The sequence below is a fragment of the Eleginops maclovinus genome, chromosome 9, assembly GCF_036324505.1.
Source record: "Eleginops maclovinus isolate JMC-PN-2008 ecotype Puerto Natales chromosome 9, JC_Emac_rtc_rv5, whole genome shotgun sequence".
In the NCBI taxonomy this organism is placed as follows: Eukaryota; Metazoa; Chordata; class Actinopteri; order Perciformes; family Eleginopidae; genus Eleginops; species Eleginops maclovinus.
The window spans coordinates 13,820,483-13,845,938 of record NC_086357.1 but is presented as its reverse complement, the minus strand read 5'-3'; the positions used below and the strand labels follow the sequence as shown (position 1 = coordinate 13,845,938).

The window sequence follows — 25,456 nt, the reverse complement described above, 5'->3', positions numbered from 1 at the left end:
ATTGAGTATAAAAGGATATTGAAAAGTCAATACCTATAATGCAGGAAACAAACATTCAAGGTCAGTCCAGCATTAAAACTGAACTAAATGTTAAATTACAGCTGCGTGTGCATAGCGCCCAACTCTGCTTTGAGATAAAGAGACAGGAAGCTCAATGACTTCATCATTGGCACCTGTTACCTTTCCTCTCTCCTGAACCCCCTGTGTGTATGTGTGTGTGGGTGTGTCACAGCAGCAGCAGGTGTAATCTCAGACTGTCACCTGTGACCTGATCCACTTAGTCATTACACACACATGGCCACATGCACTCACACTCAGGTGAGCCTCTACTAACTGACGACAGCAGGAAGTACCACAATGATTGACGAAAGCATATGATGCATTTAAGGAAAGAAACAATGCCTCAAAACATTTATTTATTGTAAACATTTAACTTTCACATAAAATATATATTTCTGTTCTCATATTAATTACATTTCTACTTAAAAATCACCCAAAAACCTTCAAAATCTGAACACTCAATGGTTTCCAAAGTAGACTCGTATAATTTATGACAAAATGACAATCTCTCCAATAGCTTCTGTGGAAAATAAAAAATAAATAAATTGCAACTTTGGTTCAGCTTTTTTACTAGATCATTGCTTGGCCTTGAATAATCATCATTTTAGAAGGAAGAAGCTCAGGCAGTTCACAACGTAAGGTGATATCAGGATAAGGTTTGATACCTTTGTTTTATCCCTTAGCTACTGTATCATTAGCAGCTGGTTGCATTAGCATGGTTTGGGACCATTTTTCTTCAGGGAAAAAGGAGGACACTCAATTTTACAATTTGCTTTTTGATCTTTCTCCCTCATATTAAGCTAAGCTAATCATATCTAGGCCTAGCTTAATATTTAATAACGGTTGTATCTCCACATATTTAACGAAATGTCGTATTATTACTTTAAGACCAGTGAATCAAAGATTTTTTTGAGGTTTAAAATTCAAAAGTAATATGAACCAACTGTTTAAGTAGACCAGTGTTTAAAAAAAGTGAACAAATATTGAATTTAACTACCGTCAAATATATAAAATAAGTTGTCACAGTGGCTGTGGGGTAAACCTAGAACTTCAGAAATGCGCATCATCATACCTTCATATGATGCAGGGTAGGGCTGCGTACCTAAACGTAACATCAGGTACAGGTACAGAGGTTTATGTACAGGTGCGGACCTGTACCTGTACCTGATGTTACGTTTAGGTACGCAGCCCTAACCTGAAAGCTTTGTTACGTGATCCCAGACCTTACTGGTCTTCCCTCGTGGCATGACAAACAAATTCACTCCGCGCAGTCCGCGGCCTTTAACTTTCGCGGCAAAATTACACAAAGCAACAAAGGCCGCCAATGCCAGCAAAGGAAAAAGGCTGACCTGCTTTTGAGTCTTTTTGACCAATCAGAACGCTGGATCAGCCAAGCTCTCGCAATGTCTCTTGAGACTGTGGTGAGAGGATCTCAAATCAAAAATGGCTCTGATTTCAAGTTTCAGCGTGGCATTTTAAGTCTTTTCCAGTGCTAAATTTTCGTTTTTGTGGTAGGATTTGCACATCTTCAGTCACAAAATAAGCATATACTTGGTGTAAATGTATATCGGTACAGTACCGGTACCTCATGATCCGGTATTTTGGACCTGTACCGAATCGATTTACACAGTACCGGTATGCAGCCCTAATGCAACTAGTGAACTATGTAACAAACTCCAATCAAATGTTTGTATAAAAAGTAATGCCAGGGCTGTGACTAGTTGCAAACGGATCAAGTCTAACAATAAAAGGAACATGAAATGAGGAGAAAGGATTGCTCAGATGTGATTTGACAGGTAATATGTATGAAAACCATATGTAAACTAGCTGAAGGAATCTTGGAGAACATTGAAAGCAACACTTGATGTAGGCGGGCTCTGAAAACTGTCAGGAAATTACAAGCTCTCTTAGAAAAGGTATTGCACTTTAGAATGATGGAGAAAATCCATAGACATCCATCCCTTTGTGTGAAGCAGAATGTCACAAAAACATTTTTACGGGAATAAAAACAAAGGTAAACAGCTTCAATCGCCAAAGTATGAGCAGACACTTCTGCCATTGACAGTTTTCCTTTCAAGTAAAGGATATAAGTTTATTTATTTCATCTGATAGGCTGATGTGCAGACTCTGTAATCCTGGATCAATCAGGCCCAAGATGTGTTGAAGGTGATGTGTTGACAGGTGACCCCAACACAGCGATCCAGGACCTCTTTGACACTCAATAACTGGTTCCCTCCAATATTGAGCTTCTCCCTGGAAACACAGATTCAAAGACACATTAGATACAAACACTGGAGAGTATGCTTGACCAATGGACAGCCTTAAAGCCTATTTTCAAACTCCTCTTGTTACCATTAAACATTTTCTGTATTGGAGTCTGTATTGTCTTCTGCTGTGATTTAAAAGCTGATGTCCCCTGCTTTCATGCACAAATCTACATGTTATCTAACCCTTAGCAATATCAATCAAACATTTTAAATGTTACTTATTTAGTCATAAATGTTTAATACCATCAAACCTCTCTGGAATTAGTTAATTGTTGTTTTGATTGGTTCTATCTATTTGGTGTCTTAGAAAAAGACAAACTCTGTAATTGGGGTTTATATACCTTGGTTTTTGTTCAGTGTTTTTTGTATCCATTGGTATAGACAGGAAAACATTTTAGGCTTCAAAATAAATGTTCCAGTTAAGAATTGGAGAATTTCCCTTGGCACTATGTGGTTTACTCCACGCAGACAGCGTGCTGGGTAAACTTTGTCTCTGCTGATTATGTTGGCCACAGAATGTCCAGAAACAAACAAAAGAGCTTCTGTGTCGGCTGCAGCTTCCAGACATTCTGGAGCTCAACGGCAGCTATTTACACACACTTTTCCCATTGAATTACATTTTTATAGTTGCAACACGTTTGCATCTATGTAGTTACAAAAGCACAATTAAAACACACAACGAGTATTCACCGTGAGCACAAACACAAATTCGCTATGAGAGCCTTGGCAACGGCTGCCTGGCAGCAAAGACACTGGGGAAGCTTGTTGCTTGTTTGTTTCCTCCTCTGCTTTGTTTCCATTGGACCATTATGTAACAACAGAATGGAGAGAAGGAGGAAAGAAAGAGCAGTATTTGCCGGATGTTTACGCCCCCTGTTTTCACCCTACATCCATCCATCTAGTTCCCCTCCTTCATCCAATGGCGCAGCTGTGTGTTTTCATAACCAGTGGATGTTGCTGGTTGTGTAAGCGACTCTTCACTCTAGCTGGGACTCAGACACTCTATCACAGAGTAATCTGATTTTACATTCCAGCATGCTCCATGGACATTATTGCTGTATGAAAGGTTTCTGTTCAATGTGTTTACTTTGCTGCAGCTACGGATTCATGAGTGTGACAAGTGAAAGTGCATGGAGCATTTTGGAGGGAGGATCTCTGAACACAGTCACACAAAACTCAGTGATGCACATAAACTGTGCACGGAGTCACTGACCCGGATCGACAATGTACACACAAAGAGGGAAAGCTGTGCTGCTCCTGTGTGTTACATAACAGCCTATACTGTATGTGTTTGACAGGTTATTCATTGATAACCCCGGGAGACGATAACGATTTCCAGGGAATTTAATACACAACCACATGATGCATTAGGTAATGTGACTGATTACTGTTCACCCTCAGCCAATCACATTATGCTGCTATGGACACATGGATCATCTCCATGGGGAACAACTGTTGGTCTCCACAATCCAAATTAAATTACATTTATCCAAAGTGACTAACAATAAGTGCAATCAACAATGAGGGTGTCGTTTTCAGTCTACGACAAAAGAGTTAAAGCCTTTCTGCTGTCCTTGTACCAACAGGGAGCTACTGTTCAAAATCAAAACAACAACAAAACAGATACGGAATATTAACTCGCTATAAATCTGAAAATATATGCTGTAGTTTGGTATTTTTGTCGTCAGACTCTTTTTCTTCATCTTTCACTGTGCGCCAATTATGCTGTGAAGGCTCTGAAGTATACATAAAGCCGAGCCTTTTTTTAACATTCATTTGACTTGCCTTTGAAAGCAGAACATTGACCTTTTCGAGACTGACTCACTCCTACAGAAAGGCTTATGTAGGAATGCCAGTTAATGATAGCAAGGTGGCACTGGCTTTGCTTATACAACGGAAGAACAACAAAGACTGGGGAAGGCTTTTGGTTCAGTAGCATTAGTACAACAGAGAAAAGGTTAATAGTTCAGCAAAATTATAGAGAATATCATCAATCAAAGTAAAGTTACTATACGTTTGCCTCTTTCAGAATGTTATTGTTGGAAACACAACTGAGAGTGAATGCTGTTTTATGAAACACAAAGCATGTGAGGCCTCACCTTTTCTTCAAGTCAGAGTAACATCAACATAATATGTGAAAATATGTTTGACATAAGATAATGATTATAATGGATAATGAAGGTAGTTAAGGTTGCGATTTGACGGTAACACACAAGCTGGTCTTCAAACAAATATAATGTCAACTGTTTTAAAAGCGCATCAGGAACAGCCCTGACGACACATGAAGCACAACCAGCATAACCAGCATTAAAGAAAACACCACCCACAGGTAGAAAGAGATTTAAAGTACATATAATAAAATATGTATTGGATCTCAAGTATGTAGCAGAAGGCTATCTGAGCTCATTTGTTTTGTTTGCTACATGTCTCCCTCAACTGTGCTGCAAATAATTTATAGGTAAAAACCATAAACTATATCTTTCTTTTAAACACATTGCATACTGCATGCATATACAGTATATAACAGCTAAGCATTGCAAGGAACATGCACATAAACACAAGTATCTACAGACAGTTAATCTTCACTCAGACTTTCCTCCACAATGTGAGAAGTGTCTTTGTTCTTTAATGATTACTGAGCAACTGGTGTTGCTATGCTAGTAGTTTAAAAAGTATCTATCGCGAAACCAACAGAGGAAACATAGAAAATATTTTTTAATCAGACATTACTAAATGATTGTCTGCACTTGACGCCCACTTGTTTTGAGAGCTGCCTGCCAGTGAGCTTGCTCCTGTGACTCCCTCAGGCTTTATATAACTGATGACATCAAACCACCGCACTGAGCATCAAAATCAAATATTTAACACCCCAGATAATGCGTTCACTAAGTAAAGGTCTACATCACTTCTCAGTGAGGGTACCAAATCAAATATTTACAATCACAACACATCCAGCTTAACTGTATCTGTCAGCGGTGACCTGAAGTGTAACAAAAGCTGCTATGAGGTGACTGGTGAGTGCCTGCAAAGCTCTTCCACGAAGTGACAGAGTAGATGTGTTCTTTAAGACTGAATAAACCTTCATTTTTATCATGGTTTCACACCACTATTCTAAGCAAGAAAGTTCATCATCACAAGGCAGTCAAATATACTTTTAGTCATCCTACTGTATGATCATACTTGTTTTGTTTTTTATTCTATAAGCATAATCAATACAACAACCAAAGTGCTAATTCAGGGTCATCTCTTTCAAGTTACCCATAGCTATGCAATTATTATTATTGTAGGGGTTATGAAATCACAAGGAACAGCTGACAGTGAGACAGCGGCATTAGGAGATGACACATAATGACCGTAAAACAGATACTCTGCTGAAAACATGAAACTGGTCCCTGTTTCCATGGAAGCAGCTGAGTTCATATAAGCATTAACAATTCAGATACATATCATGAGGGACCTGGAGTGGTGTGATTTCCTGATTCATGTATGTGGGCATTATGTTACTGACCTCTTCTGTAGCTGCTTAACACAATACTCTAATGTATTTAGAGCAGAAACTAACTTTCATATTCATAATTCACCCATCAATTTGTTTCGAATAACTGCTAATTTGTTAGGACTATAAAATCTCCAAAATGTGTGTGTCATTTAACCAAGATATTAACATTTCGAATGACATCAACCTAAGAAAAACAAGAAATGCTTGAATAAGCATTTGTGTTATGAATCTTCTGATATTAAGAGAGTATTCAAATATTATTATTAAATATAAGAATAAACCGCAAAGTATGCATGAGTGCTAAATCATGTCAGGGTTAGAGTGACAAGCTGAAAAATGCTGCCAAGAATAAGCAGGATAAGTAGGATAACTGTATTTGTATGGTTTAATATTTATTGTATTACGACAGGCATAATAATACTCTCAGAGAAAGCTTTAAAATAAGCTGCATACAGATCCCTCACTCCAACATACACTGAGAAATTATGACCTACAAATAATAAAATGAGGGCGTGAGATGATACATAACAAACTCCAGCGGTGATCCTGGATATGCTCGGTAAATCAACACTTCCTTCACTTTATTAGAGTCCATTCAGGAGCAGTCCAACCACTGTTTAATCCTCACAGTTTAACTAAGGTCTACTGGTTACTTAACATGTAAATTACGAAGTACAAAGATATAATTGTGTTAATAACCAGTGTCACATTTGTTTTGAATTGTTTACATGGCAACTGTTATTGTCAGAGCTCTGCTGGGGTTACCTATGAGGCACACAGACATGCCCGGTCATGCTTTGACATAGACATATAGGGAACTTGAGAATGTTTGATAGATGTGCGGCATGAATTTCAATAGTTTTTATGCGCTTATCCTCCAAACCATATGGATTTGAGAAACAAAGAACAAAGCAAGTATAAGTTATGTCTGTGAAAGACCTTACGTATCAAATAAATAACAATAATTAGTGAGAGTGCGCGTTTGCCCTACCTGTTGTCTTGTTGTAAAAGACAGTCCAGAAAGACTTTGGCTGTCAATCTGGAGTCCACGTCAACAATCTGAAACACAATGCATATAGATAGATCTAAATATTGACACAAAATGAGCTCAACATGACAAAGAGCATTGCTGCTGCAGAGAGAGGTCAGATGAGTTTAATTAATGGCACCGATCTAATTACATGCCAATAACTGTGAAATGTCACCAACCTTATTAGAGTGAATGAAGCTGAGCAGCGTCTGGACTTCCTCTAAACACGGGGCTGACGACACAACACTGAAGAAACAGAAACACACCCTTTAAAGATGACCTTTCTTCCATGTGAAGCCTGAAATATATATTTTATTCATAACTGGGCAGCATTTTGTCAGAAACTCTTATTCAGTTATTCTGAACTAATCAAAGCCTTTGTTTTTAACATGCATTTAGAGAACAAATGTGTGTTTTGCTTTTTATTTCTTCTGGCCTGCTACCCTTTCCTCGAGATTTAACCAAGTCAAGACGCTCTAAAGCTTTAATACATGAAGCTCTTCTTAGTTTATATACAATAGTTTGGCACACATAAAGTCTGAACACATTGAGAGCAGGTAACAAAACAAATACACAGGCTTTACCATGCCACTCATCGAAACGCTCACATGCAAACACAACACCACTTAGAATGCTAATTTTTAAATAAAGTAAAAGAGAAAAAGAGACCAAGTAAAGACAGTAAACGAATGGAGAGGAAGAAGAGAGAATGATCCTTTGAGCAGAGACATACATTATATATTTCTGGTGTCAACAGAATGAGAAAAATGAGTGAGACAGACAACCAGAGATTGCCTGTAAAAAATGAGTCACAGCTCGGCTCAAACACAAGAAAATGAGTCCGGCCGTCTCCAAGGCAACTGTACTTGAGAAGCCCAACACATACACACACACAATCACACACATGCAGGTGCAGACCGAGACACAAGGAGCGTTTTACTCAAAAGCTTATTCAAAGAACATTCTGTTATTTTCAGAAATATGACATTACTGCTACATTATTGTGTGTGCATGGGTGAGCGTAATGTTGCTGTGTTTTATATCTATTGTTCATGTTCTAATGTAACAAACAAAACCTAAATAAATTCACATTTTCCAGCAGAAGAACATCTAGGTGAAGTGAAGTCAAATGTAACTGTGTAGCATTTATTAATATATGAATTACCATATGTGCTTCACTTCCACCCAGTCCATCTACAAATACATAAACACTTTCACATTGAACTGCAGTATTTGACCCCAAACAACTAAATCTGGAAAATAAATCTGCTTTTGAAAGAGAATGCAGCTGTGGTAAAAGGTTTATTCGAGTGAAAATCTGCACCTTCAACTGGTCATGGGATTAGGATTTCAGTGTCAGAGCGACAGAGTCTGCAGACTTAAAGCAACATGTGCGAAAAAAGTATTATCAGTACAAGCAGTGTTTGGAGGATACTGCTCTTCTTCTGACTGATTAAATAAGACTTCACCAACAAAATAAGAATGACATATATCAATACCCTCTCCATGTTGATGGTTCCATAATGAACGACTAATCAAGATAGACAAAAAATCTTGATGAATTGAGTAAATTAAAAACTCTCTCACCAAAATGAGTATAATCCAAAATGAGACTTCAAATGCTGCTCCCATTTACTTGCATTTATTAAGAATATTTTCAATGTTTTGATTATTGGTGTACTGTGAAGACAAGATAACATGTGAATTGACACACAAATAGCAATTTTATAGTTGAAGCCTTACTTTAAAGGTACCTTCCTAAGAAGCTACAGTTGTGCTGCCTGTACAATGACATGATGTATAGGAAATGATGGATTAAAATCTCTTGGCTCCCTAACACATATACTAAGTACTTGCCATAAACTCAATATACTGTCTATATTCCAGGTATGAGACAACCTCTGGTAATGAAGTAGCACTGTACTGTTCTCATATACTAGCAATCACAGAAACCAGGGGATCTTCAGAGGCCTGGAGGGTTTAAGTGGTAATAAAGTGCACTTTGGACATATACTTAGGTGTTTAATGGGTTATGATCTGAGAGGGCTGTTTTGACTGTTTTATAGCTACTCAGCTGAGAAAACATTGCATCATTTTTCATCACCACATAGATAATATAAAATCCCGTTTGTCTTGTTCAAATTCTTATCGCTATTATTAGTTGGTTGTTTAGGTTTCTTCAATATAAGATGTTTCCATTATGAAGCAACATATTAAAAACTCCAAAGGGTGTTCAACATGCCGAGAAATAACAAAGCAGAGCAGACACAGCACAAGATCTAAAGCACGTCTGGGAACATAGCATCAAAAGTGTTATGATAGCATGAGTAAGAGCACAGCCATTTACCTGTAGTCTGGAGCAGGTAAGGAGTGCAAAAATAAATCAATAAGCCTTGCTTAATCTAAATATGTGAAACTTCATTGAAGATTTTCAGTAAGATTTTTTATTTCAAGGCAACTAATGAAAAAAACATACATATGCTGTACTGGTTTTTTAGACCTACAAAGAAGGAGTTTAAGGTTGAATGAAACAGGGAACACAAGACACCTTGCCCTTTTGATGTGAGGAGTGTGTACCCTTTCCCTCAAAGCGATCCAAATGTCGCGGAGAACCCCAGCCAAGGGATAAATAATGTACTGACACCTCACTGGCCTCTGTAATCGTGTGGTGTTGGGATCATTTGTGCGTTTAGAGTGAAAACAAAGGAACAGGACACATTTTAAAGACCTGGGTTACGAAAACATTTCTTCGTCGAGCCAGCTTTCTTAGTAGTTGTGTAAATGTGAAGAGTTCTGTGATGACGGCTGTGCAAATCATCACCGACTGGGAAAACAGGTTGACTTCACGCAACTGATGTCAGCTAGAGAGAGGACATTTATGATGATTGATGAAAGTGTCAAAGAAGAACGACACAAACCAAATACAAATGCTCTAGTGATGTTATCTCACAATGGTATCAATTCTTTATGGTGGACATTCTTCATTGCCTTCAGGCAAAGATCCACTCAGCTTTCTGCCTCTTTGTGCAAATATGTGTGAAATATGAGCAAGTATATCATTATTTTTCAGATGGGGGCACCTAAAGGAGTTAAATAAATGCAGAATTGTGAGCATACGTCTTCTTGAAGGCAGGGTAAGAAACTTAACAGAGTTGCAGGGTAGAGCCGACTTTAACGTCACGGGAAAGGCGTTAAGGCAAAGCTACAAGGTCAAGCAGATTAACAATAGGGCCTGAGGGCTGAGAGCATAAAACACACACACACACACACACACACACACACACAAATAACCAGGAACCAGGAAGGTCGAGGCTGGTGAAGGACAGTTCAAAGGGGTTGACAGGCTGCCGAGACAAAGGTGAGACAAACCTGAGGGAGGCATGAGGGAGGTTAAGCCGAAGGGTTTAGGGAAGGGGGACATGTGTGGGGGCGATAATGGAGAATGACACAACAGTAATAGAGGGTCACTGACATATCATCACTTTCTAAATTAATATGGTAAACTTGTGAGCAAATAGTTCCTATTTTCACCTTCAGTTCAGACTTTATGGTCACTGGTTGAATGAAAGAAAAATATTCCCCGTTTATCTCTCTTCTTGGTCTGTCCTGAGGAAATGTGAGTGGTTTTGCAGCTTATTGCTCTACTATGTTCACCAGCCAGTCACGAACTTCACTCAGCAAAAAATTGTGTAGTGAGAATGAAACAAAACAATACAATTACAGGACAGAAAAATAAAACAATGAGCTTAAAGTAGTTGTAAATCTTGCAATAAGTACTTGAGGGACCCTCCTTTCACATACTATCATGTTTTATATTTCAAAAAACTTAAGAGGATAGTTTCTTTAACAGCAGCGGCTTTCAGACTGACAGGCAGAATGTGTAGAGGTATTTTTCCCTGACTGCAGTCATATGAGTGGGCGGACATACCTTCTGAAGATTTGGAGCAGCTGTAAGACTATGGAGGACAGTTTGTGCAAACAGTCCACGGCGTCCTGTGGTGGTGCAGGACCTCCCACCGGCTGAGTGCTCTGCATGGTGATTGGGTCAAAGCACAGAGCTTTGAACACTTCGGGGCTGAAACATGACAGAAAAAAATGACCTCAGGGGTCAGTCCAATGGAATAAAAAACAAAAGCTTTATCAAAATAAACCTAAAGTTTTGTTTTTGTTACTTCAATGAAGGCATTTTGAAGAGAAAATCTGTAAGTAATCCTCCAATGTTCTCTGCAGTATAAGCATCCCAAATCTCTGTTACACCCACCTCATTTGAAGCACATAAGACCAGAGGTTATTAAACAGGGCCCACACTTCCTGGTGCGAGAGCGGAGCAGGCGTGGGTTGTTCGTGTTCTTCTTCATCCTCATACTCATCATCTTCATTCATGACAACATCAAAGGCAGGAGATTCCCACTACACACATAGACAAGGATGATAGAGCTATAAAATCCAAGAGTGGGAAAAAAATCTATGCATGAAACAAAAATGCATGCGGCTGTCTGGGTAATTATTGTTTTAGTAATCATTAACATTCCTTCACGTCTGAAACTGAATATATTTACACATGCCTAAAGCCTTAAACCTATGGTATAAACAGAAAACACATTATCATATATTGTTTGTATTTCTGTGCATTCCAAAATACCACAACATCAAACACAATTCAGAGATTGAAGTCCTAGAAAAGTGGTCCACCCTTTGAACAGACAGGAAGTGGAATATGTTTGAGCTGTGATTGCATTACACTTAAACTCTAAATTAGCTCGTAGCTTACCTGTGGTTGTCGCTGATTTAAAATGTTGTCTATTCTGGAGATGGCCCCGGAAACGCATCTTGACCTTTTCCCAAATGCTTCCACAAGCTCCTTTGCATCTCGGAGAACTGCTGATGCATCTCTACAGTTTGCTGTGTCACCTGAACAAACACAGGATAGAAAGATATAAGCACATATGCACCAGGACATTTCAGTAAAAGGTACATTCAGTTGCTGGTTTTTTACAGGTACATCTAGGCAAAAGTGGCAAGGATCTGTTTGGAGTGTGTGTATGGGAAACGAAAGAGCCAGGCAAAGAAACATTGTGGACGAAAACAGAATAGAGCTGCAGCTATTGATTGATTTTGTTATGGATTAATGTGCCGATTAGTTCCTAGATCATTCGTGTACCCTAAAAAATGTAATAAAATGTAGAAAACGTTCCATTCCAGTCTCTCAAATCCAAGGCGATGTCTTTAAATGTTTTGCTTTGTCAACAGAATTTTGTGCAATTTCTGTTGACAAATGTCTAATCTTGATGATTAATCAACTATGAAATTGGGAATGTGCTACTATTAGTCAAGGCTTACTGTGAGCATGTGTGTGTTTGTCTTGTGTCCAACTCGGGTATTTCTTTTCCTGAATATCTTTATAGTGTGCAGCAGTGTTATATAGTGCAGAACTTATGTTAAATTATGTTTTGGCCCATTACTTTGTAGTGGAAGCAGGCTGCATCCTTTCCCATTTACTGGACCCCATGATAGGTGACACCAGTCTCTAGCCCTGACCTAACTTACCTTTAAGCAAATCTCAATCTACCCCTAAAGCTTTGAAACTTTTTAGTAGGTTGTAAAAGATTTGATAAAACTGACTCCAAACACACTAACAGTCTGCTTAAGGGAAAACAGCAAGAAAAAAAAACAAAATCACATGCAGTACTTTTCCACTCTGAGATTTGTTCGTAGCCTCACATACGGTTTACCCCTCCCTCCCTCCCTCCCTCCCTCCCTCCTCCTCCTTTCTTCCTCCTTTCCTCCTCCCCCTCCTTCTGTCACAGTCTTGGAACAGAGCCAGGCTGCGTGGTACCAAGAAATCCTGAATAATGTCAGCGTACCAAGGATACAGAGAGCAAGGGCAAAACTCCCTTGTTTTCCCTATAAACATTCTTGGAAGTCTTCAAAATAATTGTGCCACAGTTCAAACTCAAACAGGTGGACGGGGAGATTTAGACATACACACACAAAAACCCACACGCACACGATTACATGTGATGTAATTAGGTCCAGTAATGAGGTCTGCAGCAGACAACTCAGCATCTTTTTGACACACATTTGAATGTCCTGTTTTAGCGGATGACCTGATTCTGCATGTAGTTCTGTAGGGCTCTAGCGCAGTGCAGGGCTTACCACATCATACCCTAGTGGAGTAAGCGTTTTATCTAGGGGATGACTCAGTAAATCAACTCACTCTCCAGAGAACACAACAAAAAAAAGCTATGCTTACAGCCTTGAAACTGTCACAGTGCATTATCACAGTGAAATATCTTTGCAGTTAGAGACCACTGGGAGCTTTGCCTTGTTGCTTCAGCAGATGTGAATGTTTATGCTCTTGTGTGTTACATAATGCCTTAAGTTATTTTAATTTTTCCCAAAATCCATTTCAAACATCTAAATGAAGATTAAAATCAGCTCATAGGATGTTTTCATCTACATTGTATGACGTTGTCTAGCCTTCCAACAGAGAAAAATGCTTAGTAAAACTACCTCAACACATTTTGAGTTGAGTGACTCAGCATATTTTAAATCACAGTTCATGGCAACACAGTTAAACTGAACTGAATTTTCAAACCACTTGGAATAGATTGCTATGTTCATTCTTTGATCGAGTAATATATTAATTTTTACAATACTCTATAAGTTATTGTGGTAGACTTATTGTACAACTTTACAATGCATGATTAAGTGGTCTATGGTTAAATGGACAAGATTCCAAAAGACTGATAATATTTAACTTAATAAATATATTGCTGTTTTTTAAAATGCTGTTGAATAAAACTGAAATACATTTAGCTGTATCCTTTCTTTCAGCTACATACCTGAATTGAAAAAGTTGATGAGGGTTGAAACAATGTGTTGTTTCCTCCGTGGGACAATGTTCCCAAAGACGGCAATCCAGTGCTTTTTGAAACATTTCAGGACATCTAGAAGAGTCCATGGAGGTTTTATGTAAACTATCTGTGAAACAACAAAAAAAAAACACAATAAGTATTAGCTATTTGAAAAATGATTGCAATGTTCCAACATTTTTAAATGCACGTTAACTAAAATATAAGCTAAAAGGTCAAGTGAAATTCCAAAACACAATCTTACATCTAGCCAAATGTCTTCGAAAGCGGCCTTCATCTCCACCTCCAACACATCTGACAGCACCTCGAGCAGACACTCTTCTAGCTCAGAAACACTGCTGGGGTCCCACATTGTCCTTTCATCCTCTCGCCTGTTATCTGTTATTCATTGAATACATAAAGTTTGGGTATGAGAATAAATATGAAATAAAACATAATGCAGGACAGCAGTGATTATACATGTGTGTGCAGCAGCAAAGAACAACAGCACATGTTAATGTCCTTTGATTGTGTGATGGTGAGAATTTCCCTCTTTTTTAAATTTCATTATTTGTTTGTTAAAACTGCATAAATGTTACCTGAAGAAAGCATGGAAAAAAAGTGGTATGAGATTGAAGTGAATGTATGGATGTTTTGCTGAAACTGTTACAACATGACGCCATAGAGCAAGTCATTCCTGTTTTGCAAGTAGCGCACATTAATCCTTGGCTCACCATTCTCCTCTACAGTAAGGGGTACTGCCTTTTGCCTGCGTGGCTGGACTGTTGCGTAGCTCCTGCTCTGCATCGCTGATGAGACCTGAGGGCCGACGAGAGGCAGCATGGCAGTACTAATGTTTTGAGGAGGAGGAAAGCCATGTCTGGATCTCCCGAACTCTGCCTCCAGATCAGTCTTGCACAAGGCCTTCACTCCACTCAGGAGGCCCTTACTGCATAGGTTCTTATCATTACTAGAGAGGAAAGAGGGGTTAACATGTTTTTTTGATCAGGAAAGTCTATGTGGCAGTGTTAACACAAACCACATTAATAACAACATTAAATCACATCTATTTAACAGCAGCCTAATTGAATTTCTGCCCCCTTTCTATATTCATTTTGTGTCTGTAAATATTGGCAGTCAGAGAAATCAGTCAGAAGGAAAAAGAAGGTGAACCAATACAATGTCCTCCCACTCTGTAAGCCAAAACAAAAAGGATCTGAACTAAACATTACGTTCTCAGCACATCTATTATTGACCAATTACTCTGCCCCTCTCTTTCTCTCATCCCAACTGGAACTATCTGGCTAGACCCACTCTCAGTCACATGCATGTGCATTATTGCAGAGGACACAGACTCTGCAGCAGCAGCAGTATAGGGTAGGGGGGAGGGGGAACTCACGTGCATAGGATGTGAGCACACTCTGGGTACAGACTCTGGTATTGCAGGCAGCACTGCAGCACCCGGTCATCATTATTCTCGGCATTCAGACCATCTGAGGACAAGGAGGTACAATAAGAAAGAGGAAGAGGAAGACAAGGGCGACAGAGAGAAACATGACAGTCTGTGAGGGGACAGATGTTTATTTCCCAATACTGAAAGCTCACGGTAAGCATGTGACCACAGTGTATAAGAAAGTATTTTAAATAAAGAGAAAGAGTAAGATTCAAACATGAAGAACACAAGAAGGAGATTTAAGGTGCATTTCAAGAGACACACTCCTAAACTCTTATCAATAGTCAACAATATCTCGTGTAAATCTCCTCTATCCCATGCCTTTTCGAAGAGAATTTCCTACCAACGTTGAAAAATGTACGTCTGATCAATAATATATACCGCTCAGAAGTGGGTGACCTCATGCATGGGTGAAACTTGCCCTTGAGATGCTCACAAGTATGAATAATTCTGGAGGACAAGCTATGTGTTAGTGCCATCTAGTGGTAGATGTGATGCATGGCAGCTCTGTGTCCGTGTGAGAAGAATTGCTATGAATGAAGACCACATACTCAGTCTATAGTCATTTAAATCATTGCTACCAACTACAACAAAATAGTGAATTGAATTAATTAATTAAAAATCAATGAGCGGGCTTTAACAGAACTTAGAAATGTTTACAGTCTACCAGGACCAAAGTTGTAGAAATATCCTTCTAGGTGCTGCTCTTGCTCAAGTGCTTTTGTTTTGCCTGCAATCACTGTAATTATTATTTGGTAACTAATGCTGGCATTTATATTAGCCTGCTTCTTCTATCAGGCTGTTGGATAGAATCCAACAGTACTCATTATAAATCTAAAATACTAACAGGTTATGGGGACATAACCACTTTTACTTCACTGACAATTCACCTAACTTATTAAATCAGCACTCACAGTTGCCCTCCCTGGCCTGCTGCATAGACTGCCCCCACAGGAAAGGTTCCCGACTCTTCAAGCTGTTGTAAATGTACGAAATAGCAGGAGTAGCAAGGTGGGCCACAGACCCTGACAGGCCTCTCCCCCGTTTGAGGGAATCCAGCTCCTGAAGCACCACCCAGGGGATCAGGACTATAGGGATACCCAGGTCTGAGAGTGGGGAAAAGAGTTATTAATCAAAATGTCGTAACAAATTTGCATTTCATTATAAACAGAAGCAAGCTAAAAATAATTCGAAATGGGACTTTTTTCGGGACTACATTCCTGGAAAATTAGTTTTTTTTTTCTATTGTATTGAAGTGGAAAAAGACGCTTTGTGTGCTGTGATCATTGCATCACGGCTTCACATGCTCATTATCCCTAACAAATCAACATATTATTTAAAAATAAGAAATGTTAGTATAAGGTCAAGGAGGTTGAGGACTGAGGAACATTTAATGTTATATCCATTGAAGATGCAAACCCATTGAGTTTGAAAACAATTCACATCCAACTGATGTGGAATATCTTTACCTTACAACTGGAACAACTTGTAAGTGAAATCTAACTTAATAACTTTGATAAAAGCATATAAATCATTCTATAAGAGACATCCAGTATTTAAAAAACAATAAACACCTCCAAGGTCTTTTGATCTGATCTTTTTCACATAATCCAGGTGACTGAGGAGAATGTTGGTGTCCAACACAAGGATGAGGTATGGCTGGGGAGCTTGTTTACCTGCAAAAAGACAAGTTCATGAAAGGTAATTTGCTTTTTATTAAAAATCCAAAAGTTCCCAACTGAATACAAGGAATCCAATAAATAACCAAACTATTTAAGCAAAAGGGTCAGTGTGAAGTTATGTGTCAGAAGTCGGAACAGCAATTTTGTGATGTTATGTTCTGATCAATATACTGTGGAGTTACTCTATGATCGCAAAATGTATGTACAGCATTGTAAGAATTTCCCCATTAATTAATACAACTTACAGTGTGTGTCTACAAGTCCGTCTTCTGGAGGGTCTATGTCCATACAGGTGAGATCCCCGTAGCTTTGCATTACATTCACTTCCAATCTCTTCTCAGAGCGAGCAAGATGAAGCTCTTCAACCAACTGCATCTACAGAAAAACACATTTTAAAAACAAACAAAACAACGGACATTCTATTTGCCATCTTCAGCCATTGTAACAACAACAACAACAACAACAACAACAACAACACATTGATGTTATTAGAATAAACTACCTCTCAAGATGCTTTGATTATAATTGTTTCTGTCATGAAAAAAAGGTGGTATCAAAAATAAAGAATGTAAAACAAACATCGACTCTTTATTACCTGGTTGTACCACGGTGCTGTGACAGTAAGTGGAAGTTGTTCTGCCAAAGGCGAGCCTTCATCTTGTCCTTGAGATGAAACACTAGGTGTAACATCTGGACGGCTGGGAGCATGCTGGATGCGTTTCTCCTCTGAGTTGCTGCTTGATGCCCCAACGTCTGGAAGCCCAGGCACATGATCAAGATCTTTCTTTGTAGATTTGGCTTCTTTCTTTTCACCAGAGCTTTCCGCTGTAGTTTGTTTTACTTTTTTTGGTATCTTAAATTTAAAAGGCACAAATGATGGGGCTAGATATACTTGTTCCTGAGAGGATGATGGCTTTTCGGACCCTGATGTGACTTTCTTCAGCACATTTGAGCTACTAACACAGGTAGAGGTAGAGGTAGTGTGCTTGGCTGAAGTGGATGGTTTTGCTGTGGTAGAGGCAGAGGGAGTGTTAACTTCTTTCCACATGCTCTTTTTGGCCTTGTTTTCTACATGCTTCTGGCACATCTTCTTGAAGACATCACTTTTCTCCTCCCACGCAGAGTCCTTGGAGACAAAGTGGGTCTTGCTTGGTTCCTTGGTCTTGACAGAGCTGCTGTCATTTTCTGTCCTCTGTGGTTCCTCGGCTCTGCACTTCTTCTTCAGTTCATCCTTCCTCTGTTCTCTCTGTTCAGCAGGAACCAAACTGGGACTCATTAGATGCTGTTTTAATTTGGATGTGCTCCTCTTGGAAGACTTTTCACCTAAGCTGCCTTTAGATGTCTTCTCTGTCCTCTGAGGAACTGCAACTGCAGTGTGCAAGTGTTTTGACTGTCCCTTTTCCTCAGTCTTACTCCCACTGACAGTTTTATCTTTCTGTGAAATGTAATTTCTTGCATCCCTAGAATATTTTCCCCCATGGTCTGGCGGTGGGACATGTTTTTGATTTGTTTTTTGTTCTTCTTTTTTAACTAGTTCCTGGTATGTTTCTTTTGTTTTTGCCAGCCTGTAGACAGGCTTTTTGATCTGGCGGGTGCTTTGGGATTCATTTTTAACAGAAGGAAAGGCACCTTTTTCCTGATTTGCTTCACATCTTGATGCAAAAGAAAAGGAATTAATGTCACAGTCACGTACAGTATAATTAACAACAGTGAATCATGTGTTTAATAGGCAACATAATATCAATAGAAATATGTTGTTAATATTAAAAAATTCAAATCTTACCTCTCCTGATCTTTCAAATCTTGGTTCCTCCTGCTTTTGTAATACTTGGTAAGATCTTGTTTCTTGGATTCCAGAAAAACATAGAAAACAACATTTTAATAATCTTGGAAATAGCTTGTCATGAGTACATCAAAAATAATCTGCTACAATTTTGGTAATTATGTTATTATTTTCAATAATTCCAGAATGCTTTTGATGGACTAGCCAAATGATGATTTTTACACCATTTACTTGACATTATGAAATGTAATAAGAGGATTATGTTCATATTGGCTGTTGAATTCCTTCTTACCTTCTCATCTTCTTCACGTGACGATGACAACACCCTCCGCCTTCTTTTCTTTGGCTTTTTAGACATTTTCCTGTAAATTTGATATGTAATAATTATTTAGTGACTATAAAATAAGGTTCTTCCTTCTTTTGCTCTCAATATAAAAAACAGTAAATGTGCAGTTTTTAACTAATGCAGAACGAGACTTCTTTTAAAGAGTGATTGAGAAAGTAACATGGAAATATCCCCTAAATCTGACATGCTCTGTCTTGAGCTGTGGAAAATCATTGTTTGTATTACCGTCATTATCTTATAATGAATACTGTGCTGCTTATTTTCACTGCTTGATCTAAAAAATCTAAATAAAAAAAATGGAATACCGTGATGTTCATCTCAGATTCTCCAAGGTGTCCAAGGTGATAAGATAGATAATATATACTTTATTAATCCCAAAATGGGACATGTTTTCGTTAGAGCAGAATAAAAAACAATGCATTGCAAATAATTAGAAATTGATTTTTTTTTTAAATAAACAATTATAGAAACATTTCGTAAACTGAAATAATACATAACAAAGAAGTAGAAAATATACAAATTGACTGAAGATACACATCTTTAGCTATCCGACAAATAGAGCACTATTGACGTGTTTAAAACTTTTAAACATTCCCCCATTTGACAGGCTGAAAAACAGCGTTTTTTCTGACAGTATTACTTGAATCATTACATAACGTTTTATCGATTGTCAAGGGTAGCGATAACTTTTCAGGCTGTCGAATAATCGATGAGTGCAGCTCTTTGTCTACGACCCCATCAGCATTTTACAAAGTTACTAAATCTATGTATGAGTTCAAAACTCCAAACCAGCTGTACTACATGAAGAGCAAAGTGGGAGTACGGCGTAATGACACAAACATTTTTTTAAAATCCATATTGAAGTAATGTCAAAAGTAAAAACTATAGAATAAGTGTTGTTCTGACCTTTAGATAAACGACACACATCCAAAGATACACCTTTAGCTACTTTAAACAGAAGCTAGCTGAGGAGACTAGCATCAACAAAGCTACTGTACAGCTAGCGTAATATCTTAATGCAGGCAGAAGTGTCCACGTACAGTTTTTCAGTGGTTAAAAATATTTTTAGTAAATTAAGAATAATTTATCATTTAAAGCCCAGAGAGTTAACATACCTCAATGGCTGTGGGTTTCCAAAACATCCCTTTCTCTTCCTCCACTTTCTTATTCCACTGTTTCTGTTCTTGGTCGCTCGATTACCGCCCCTCACTGGACTGGAGTGGATTTTCTTCTTGAGATAAATGAAGTATTTTCCCTGTACGAGAGGAAGAGATATACAGCATGCAAATGAAGCCATTTCGTCGGAAAGATAAATGCAGCCACGCCTGTTGTGGGAGTAGGGCAGCACAACGTCAGTCTACAGTCAGAATCTGTGCGTTATTGTGACCACTTCGAACAAAAACATTCTTACACCAAGGTTACAAAAACAATATTTAGGTCTGTGCAGCAGACAGTGGGAGAAAGATAGCAACACAGAGGACAGCTGTTCCAAAAAGAATGTCGAGGTTAAAAAGAAAACATTTGAAAAACATAGGAGATTAGTAACACAGTCTGCATATAAACATTCCAGTTTAAGTCTTTATTTGTGTACAGAACACAGTATAGCACACACACACACACACACACACACACACACACACACACACACACACACACACACACACACACACACACACACACACACACACACACACACACACACACACACACACACACACACACACACTCAATGTAACCTCTGCATTAAACCCATCCTAGTACTAGGAGCAGTAGGCAGCTATTGTACAGCGGTGATTTGGGGGGTTTGTTGCCTTGCTCATGGCACCTCAGCAGTGACCATGAGGAAAACTGGCACCTCTCCAGTCTGACCAGGGACTGGTCTGAGGTTAATTGTGTACTTTTACTCAACTACATTTATTTAATACTTGGAGTTATTTTGCAGATTTGGATACATCATTTGAAATATAATCAACTCCTAAATAAGGCTTTAGTTAAACCTTGAGTAAATTCACAAGCTACCCTGACTCATACAAACTAATTCAAACTAGCTGTACCTTTAACAGCTTTGATAACAATTTAATGCATCACTTTGTTATCAAACCATATAATATATTCTGAAATACACCAATCTGCATAATGAGTACTTTTGGTACTTTAAGTACAAGTTGATGCTAATACTTTTCTACTTTTCTTGAGTAACATTTTCAATGCAGGACTTTTACTTGTAACAGAGTATTCCTACACTCTGGTACTTTTAATTCAATACATGATCTGAGTACTTCTTCCACCTCTAGTGATAAGGTTGACATATTGTGGGTATCTCATAGTGGAAATCAATGACTGTGGGTTGTGTCAGATAAATGAACGTAATTTAAATATAAAAACAGTTCACAATGTAATGTCTCGAGTGTTAAATGTTACATTCAGTCTTCACAATAATATATTCTGTAAAGCTATACTGTGCTGCAGGGCTATTTCAACAGCACAGGAAGTAACAAGACCACATGATCAATCTTGAGGAAGTGAAAATGTGACTGTGAACTAAAAATGCCAAGTTCTTTTTAACTCTATAAAACCAAAACTGATGTGGTCCATTTAAAACAGCAATTACTGTGATGGCCACATAGTGACAGTATAGCTCCATTCAGAAACAGCCTTCCTCCCTTTGTTCCTGAAAAACACTGACTGCCCTGAGCATTCACAATGAGTCACCTATGGGTCCCTGGACCATGGCTTGACAAACTTTTCTGTTGAAGACTTAAAAGGTGACAGAGATCAGACGACTAACAGATGAGCGGTGAGTAGTACCAGCTGCAGGGGATAATCTCTGGCCACTTCAATAATCTTGGACAGGAATAATAACAACATGTAGGAATTGTAGCAGAAACAGTTCAATGGATTGGGATTCAGTACATGACACAATGTGGATTGGATCAGTGACATGTTAAATGCATAAAGATCATATATTGAAAATTGAAAACAGCTTCTTTGTGTTGTAGTTCATAGAGACGGTTAATTCTGCTGGGTTTAGTTTTGATAAAAATGGTTTTATGTGGTACGTTAAGATCAAGCTCCAGAAGTCAGATTTCCAACAGACCGAATAATATGATTCAATCATCAGAGGGCTGTCATGTAGCACTATAGCTTTGCCTTCAAGATGAATCATCAAAATTGTCCTTGTCTTATTGATAGAGGATAAGTCTAGACAGTACAACCCTATCACTTCCCACACAAAACTGATTTACACACACTCAGAGTTTAAGAACACTTTAAACTGTCCTCAACTAATTTGTGTCCTTTTTCCAACAAAAACTCAGTTATGAGTCTAACATCTCAATCAAGCTCCAGAAACACAAAGTAAAGTTGGAAATGTATAAAGCAGCAACATGTACAATTTAACTAATTTGCTGTCCTCTTACATATAAACATATAAATACATTTTTATTCCAAATCTGTTTTCATTATCAGTCTGCATGCAATTGTAAATCGTTACTGAATATGTTGATAGTTAATCATATTCATTTTTTATGGTCTACAGCATAATGAGTAATAAGCTGTATCAAAGCCCCCACATCATCACTTTAAACTATAACTTTAAATAAAGTTATGTTTTAAAGTATCCTGGATAAATACAATAAGGTCAATGTGTACTAATGATTACACAAACGGCAGATTCATTTTTGTTTGATTATAGACAAGTCATTTAAACCCCCACATTCATTGAAGCACCAAAGTCTGTCCTCAATGAGAGCTCTAGCCTTCATTACTTATGCCTGATACTCAGACCGAGTACAGTCGTTTTCAAAACAGGTTCACATCAATATCTACATCTAGATTGCTCGCAATATAAATGTACAAAATCAGGGTGAAATTCTGTTAAGAATAAAAGTATTCTTTCTTTCTTTCTTTCTTTCTTTCTTTCTTTCTTTCTTTCTTTCTTTCTTTCTTTCTTTCTTTCTTTCTTTCTTTCTTTCTTTCTTTCTTTCTTTCTTTCTTTCTGTATGTCTCTATAACTCCTCTCTGTCTGTTTGCCACTCTTCGGATTTTTCTGTCTCTCTCTTTTCATGAATTTCAAAGACATTTGGCTTTAATCAACAAGCAGATTTGAACAGACGGTGAATGCTTTTGTCGTGTGTGTGTGTGTGTGTGTGTGTGTGTGTGTGTGTGTGTGTGTGTGTGTGTGTGTGTGTGTGTGTGTGTGTGTGTGTGTGTGTGTATGTGTGTGTGTGTGTGTGTATGTGTGTGTGTGTGTGTGTGTGGATGTTTGAGTATGTGTTGGGGAGGGTCTTTGCTCCCCTAATGGTTTATTTAGAAACCTGAGTGGGGTGTTTTGTGAAAATATGAAAATATTTTTCTGGTCATTAAATAATGGGCATAGGGCAACTACTGTTTGTGGATCAACTGTCTGTAGTTGTGCATGTGTGCGTGTGTGTGTGTGTGTGTGTGTGTGTGTGTGTGTGTGTGTGTGTGTGTGTGTGTGTGTGTGTGTGTGTGTGTGTGTGTGTGTGTGTGTGTGTGTGTGTGTGTGTGTGTGTGTGTGTGTATGTGTGATTGATTCCATGCTTTCTGATTTAAGGTCTGCCTCGGCCCTCTGAGGTCAGGTGTGCATGCTTCTGAACACAATGACTACACGTTGGCTTCACAGCACATGACTTATTCACATGTGGTCTCTCTTTCTAACTTTATATTTGTCACTTTAGTGATGCAGTTTTGAGGTCTTGTTGTAGTCTGAATGCTGTCTAGACCACTGGATCTCAAGCTGATGGTTCGACGCTGGGATCCCAAGTTAATTCATAGGGATTTCAAGATGAATATAGGGATAAGGAAGAATACAAAGACATTGTGCATTTCATTACTTAAAAAATAAATAAAACTGAGAGGAAATGTATTTGGTAACTTTAAACTCATGTCAACGGACTCAAAGTCAATGTGGGGTCAGAAGTAAGTGGCCAATACCTTCAAAGCTGCGACAAATAGTCAACAAGTCAAAAATATGTTTATCAGCCATTTTTGATAGATGATCAATTTTGTTGTAACCATTTTATTCCCAAACATTTAATAGTTTAGACTTCTCAAATATGAGGATTTCATTCTTCTCATTGTCTTAGAGTAAGCTACAAAACTTATCTTTGGGTTTTGACCTCTTGGTTCAAATAAAACAATTCTTTTAATGCTCTATTCTAAAAAGACAGACAAAACAAACATATTCATAAAAATGATTTGAGAGTGACAATAATCATTAGACAGACCCTCTCATATTAAGGGTTAACAAACCAGAATGGTTAACCACGGTTCTTGATTACAATTCAATCTGCAGAATGAAGTCCTTTCAATACGAGGAAATAATCAAGACAAGTTTCCACTACTGGGCCAAGTACTGCCAATACTAAATATTTATACGTTTCTATTTCCCCTAAATCAAAAGGTGAGTCTTTCTGCATCTCATTGCCAAGAGGGATGACTCCTCTGCTGGGTTACAGTTTCATGTAAACAAATAGTCCTTTCAACCATGTGTCCTAAACATCGCTTTGGCCCTGGATCTAATACAGTCCACTTGGCTCCACAGTTGCTGTTGAGAAGTGGTGACTAACACACTGACTGGCTCTGCGACAGACCCCCACATAAACACATTTTCCAGGTCTCTTTGTCATTAATTACTGTTTTTTTTATTAGTGTGCTCTAATAATAAAAATTCCTGTACTTTAGAAGGAAGTTTGTTTTTCAGGAAAGCAATGAATATATTATGTTAAAAGGCCCAGAACAACAGGAATTACCTTTGCTGATGAAGGTGAATGAAGTGGTGATAATAATGAATATGAAGATAATAAAAATCGACATGAAGATGATGATGGCGATGACGATGATGATGGTGATGATGATGATCATTACCAAAACTCGTTTAAGTTTAAAATAAATCATCAAAGTGTGACAGTGCGCCACCATGAACAATACCAGGACTCTGAAACTGAAGCTACTAAAATAAATTACATTTTTGTGATAAAAATATAAACTTGTAATAAAAAACAGTCATTTTTTATTAAACCTGTGCTTTTCACATTATGACATGCTCAAAAGGTCTACACATCTTAACAGTATCTTAGCCATAATCACCTGTGATAATAATGATCAAGATGAAGATGACCATGTTGTAGATAATTCCGGTATGCAGGATAATGATGATGTGCACATAGGTACACTGGGAGTGAGTGGTGGTGGTTGAGTGAGTAAGAGTGTGGGAGAGTCTGATGAAGATGTGAACTTGTAATAGGAGAGATAGTTGTGACAAAAACAATGAAGATACTTTTAAAAGGAAGACGTGATTGCAGAGGACGATCACCCTTTGCTAATAGGGATAATGAATTGGAAAACCATTATGACATCTCCGCGTGACCGCACTTCACCGGTGGTGGTGGTGGTGGGAGTGTCCGCGAGGAGGGTAGAGCCGGTTCACTCAATGCTCACGCTCAGACAGAAGCAGGGCT

The 25,456-nt window shown here is 38.3% G+C and overlaps 1 protein-coding gene across 2 annotated transcripts; it reads right to left on the bottom strand.

Moving 5' to 3' along the window:
• Positions 1-382: 382 nt before the first annotated feature.
• swt1 (SWT1 RNA endoribonuclease homolog) lies at positions 383-20,198 on the bottom strand. Of its 2 annotated transcripts, none has more exons than XM_063892038.1 (17): positions 20,090-20,198; positions 18,921-18,990; positions 18,629-18,690; positions 17,441-18,497; positions 17,091-17,220; positions 16,738-16,839; positions 16,078-16,269; positions 15,110-15,203; positions 14,445-14,680; positions 13,976-14,109; positions 13,702-13,840; positions 11,628-11,767; positions 11,118-11,266; positions 10,785-10,931; positions 7,036-7,102; positions 6,818-6,885; positions 383-2,313 (listed from the first exon to the last, which is right to left on the bottom strand). In XM_063892038.1, exons 2-17 carry the CDS (start codon positions 18,984-18,986, stop codon positions 2,205-2,207), a joined length of 2,892 nt encoding a protein of 963 aa, XP_063748108.1. In that variant the 5' UTR covers positions 18,987-18,990; positions 20,090-20,198; the 3' UTR covers positions 383-2,204. The 2 variants fall into 2 exon arrangements, with proteins under 2 accessions (XP_063748108.1, XP_063748109.1); XM_063892039.1 differs by lacking the exon at positions 20,090-20,198 and adding an exon at positions 19,881-20,074.
• Between the last annotated feature and the right edge of the window lie 5,258 nt (positions 20,199-25,456).

Coding starts and splice junctions, on each gene's coding strand:
- swt1 (XM_063892038.1), bottom strand. CDS start 18,986: ATGTCTAAAAAGCCAAAGAAAAGAAGGCGGAGGGTGTTGTCATCGTCA. Junction 11,267..11,627: donor TAAATCAGCGACAACCACAG/GTAAGCTACGAG, acceptor CTATGTGTGTAG/TGGGAATCTCCTGCCTTTGA. Junction 10,932..11,117: donor TCTTATGTGCTTCAAATGAG/GTGGGTGTAACA, acceptor GTCATGTTTCAG/CCCCGAAGTGTTCAAAGCTC.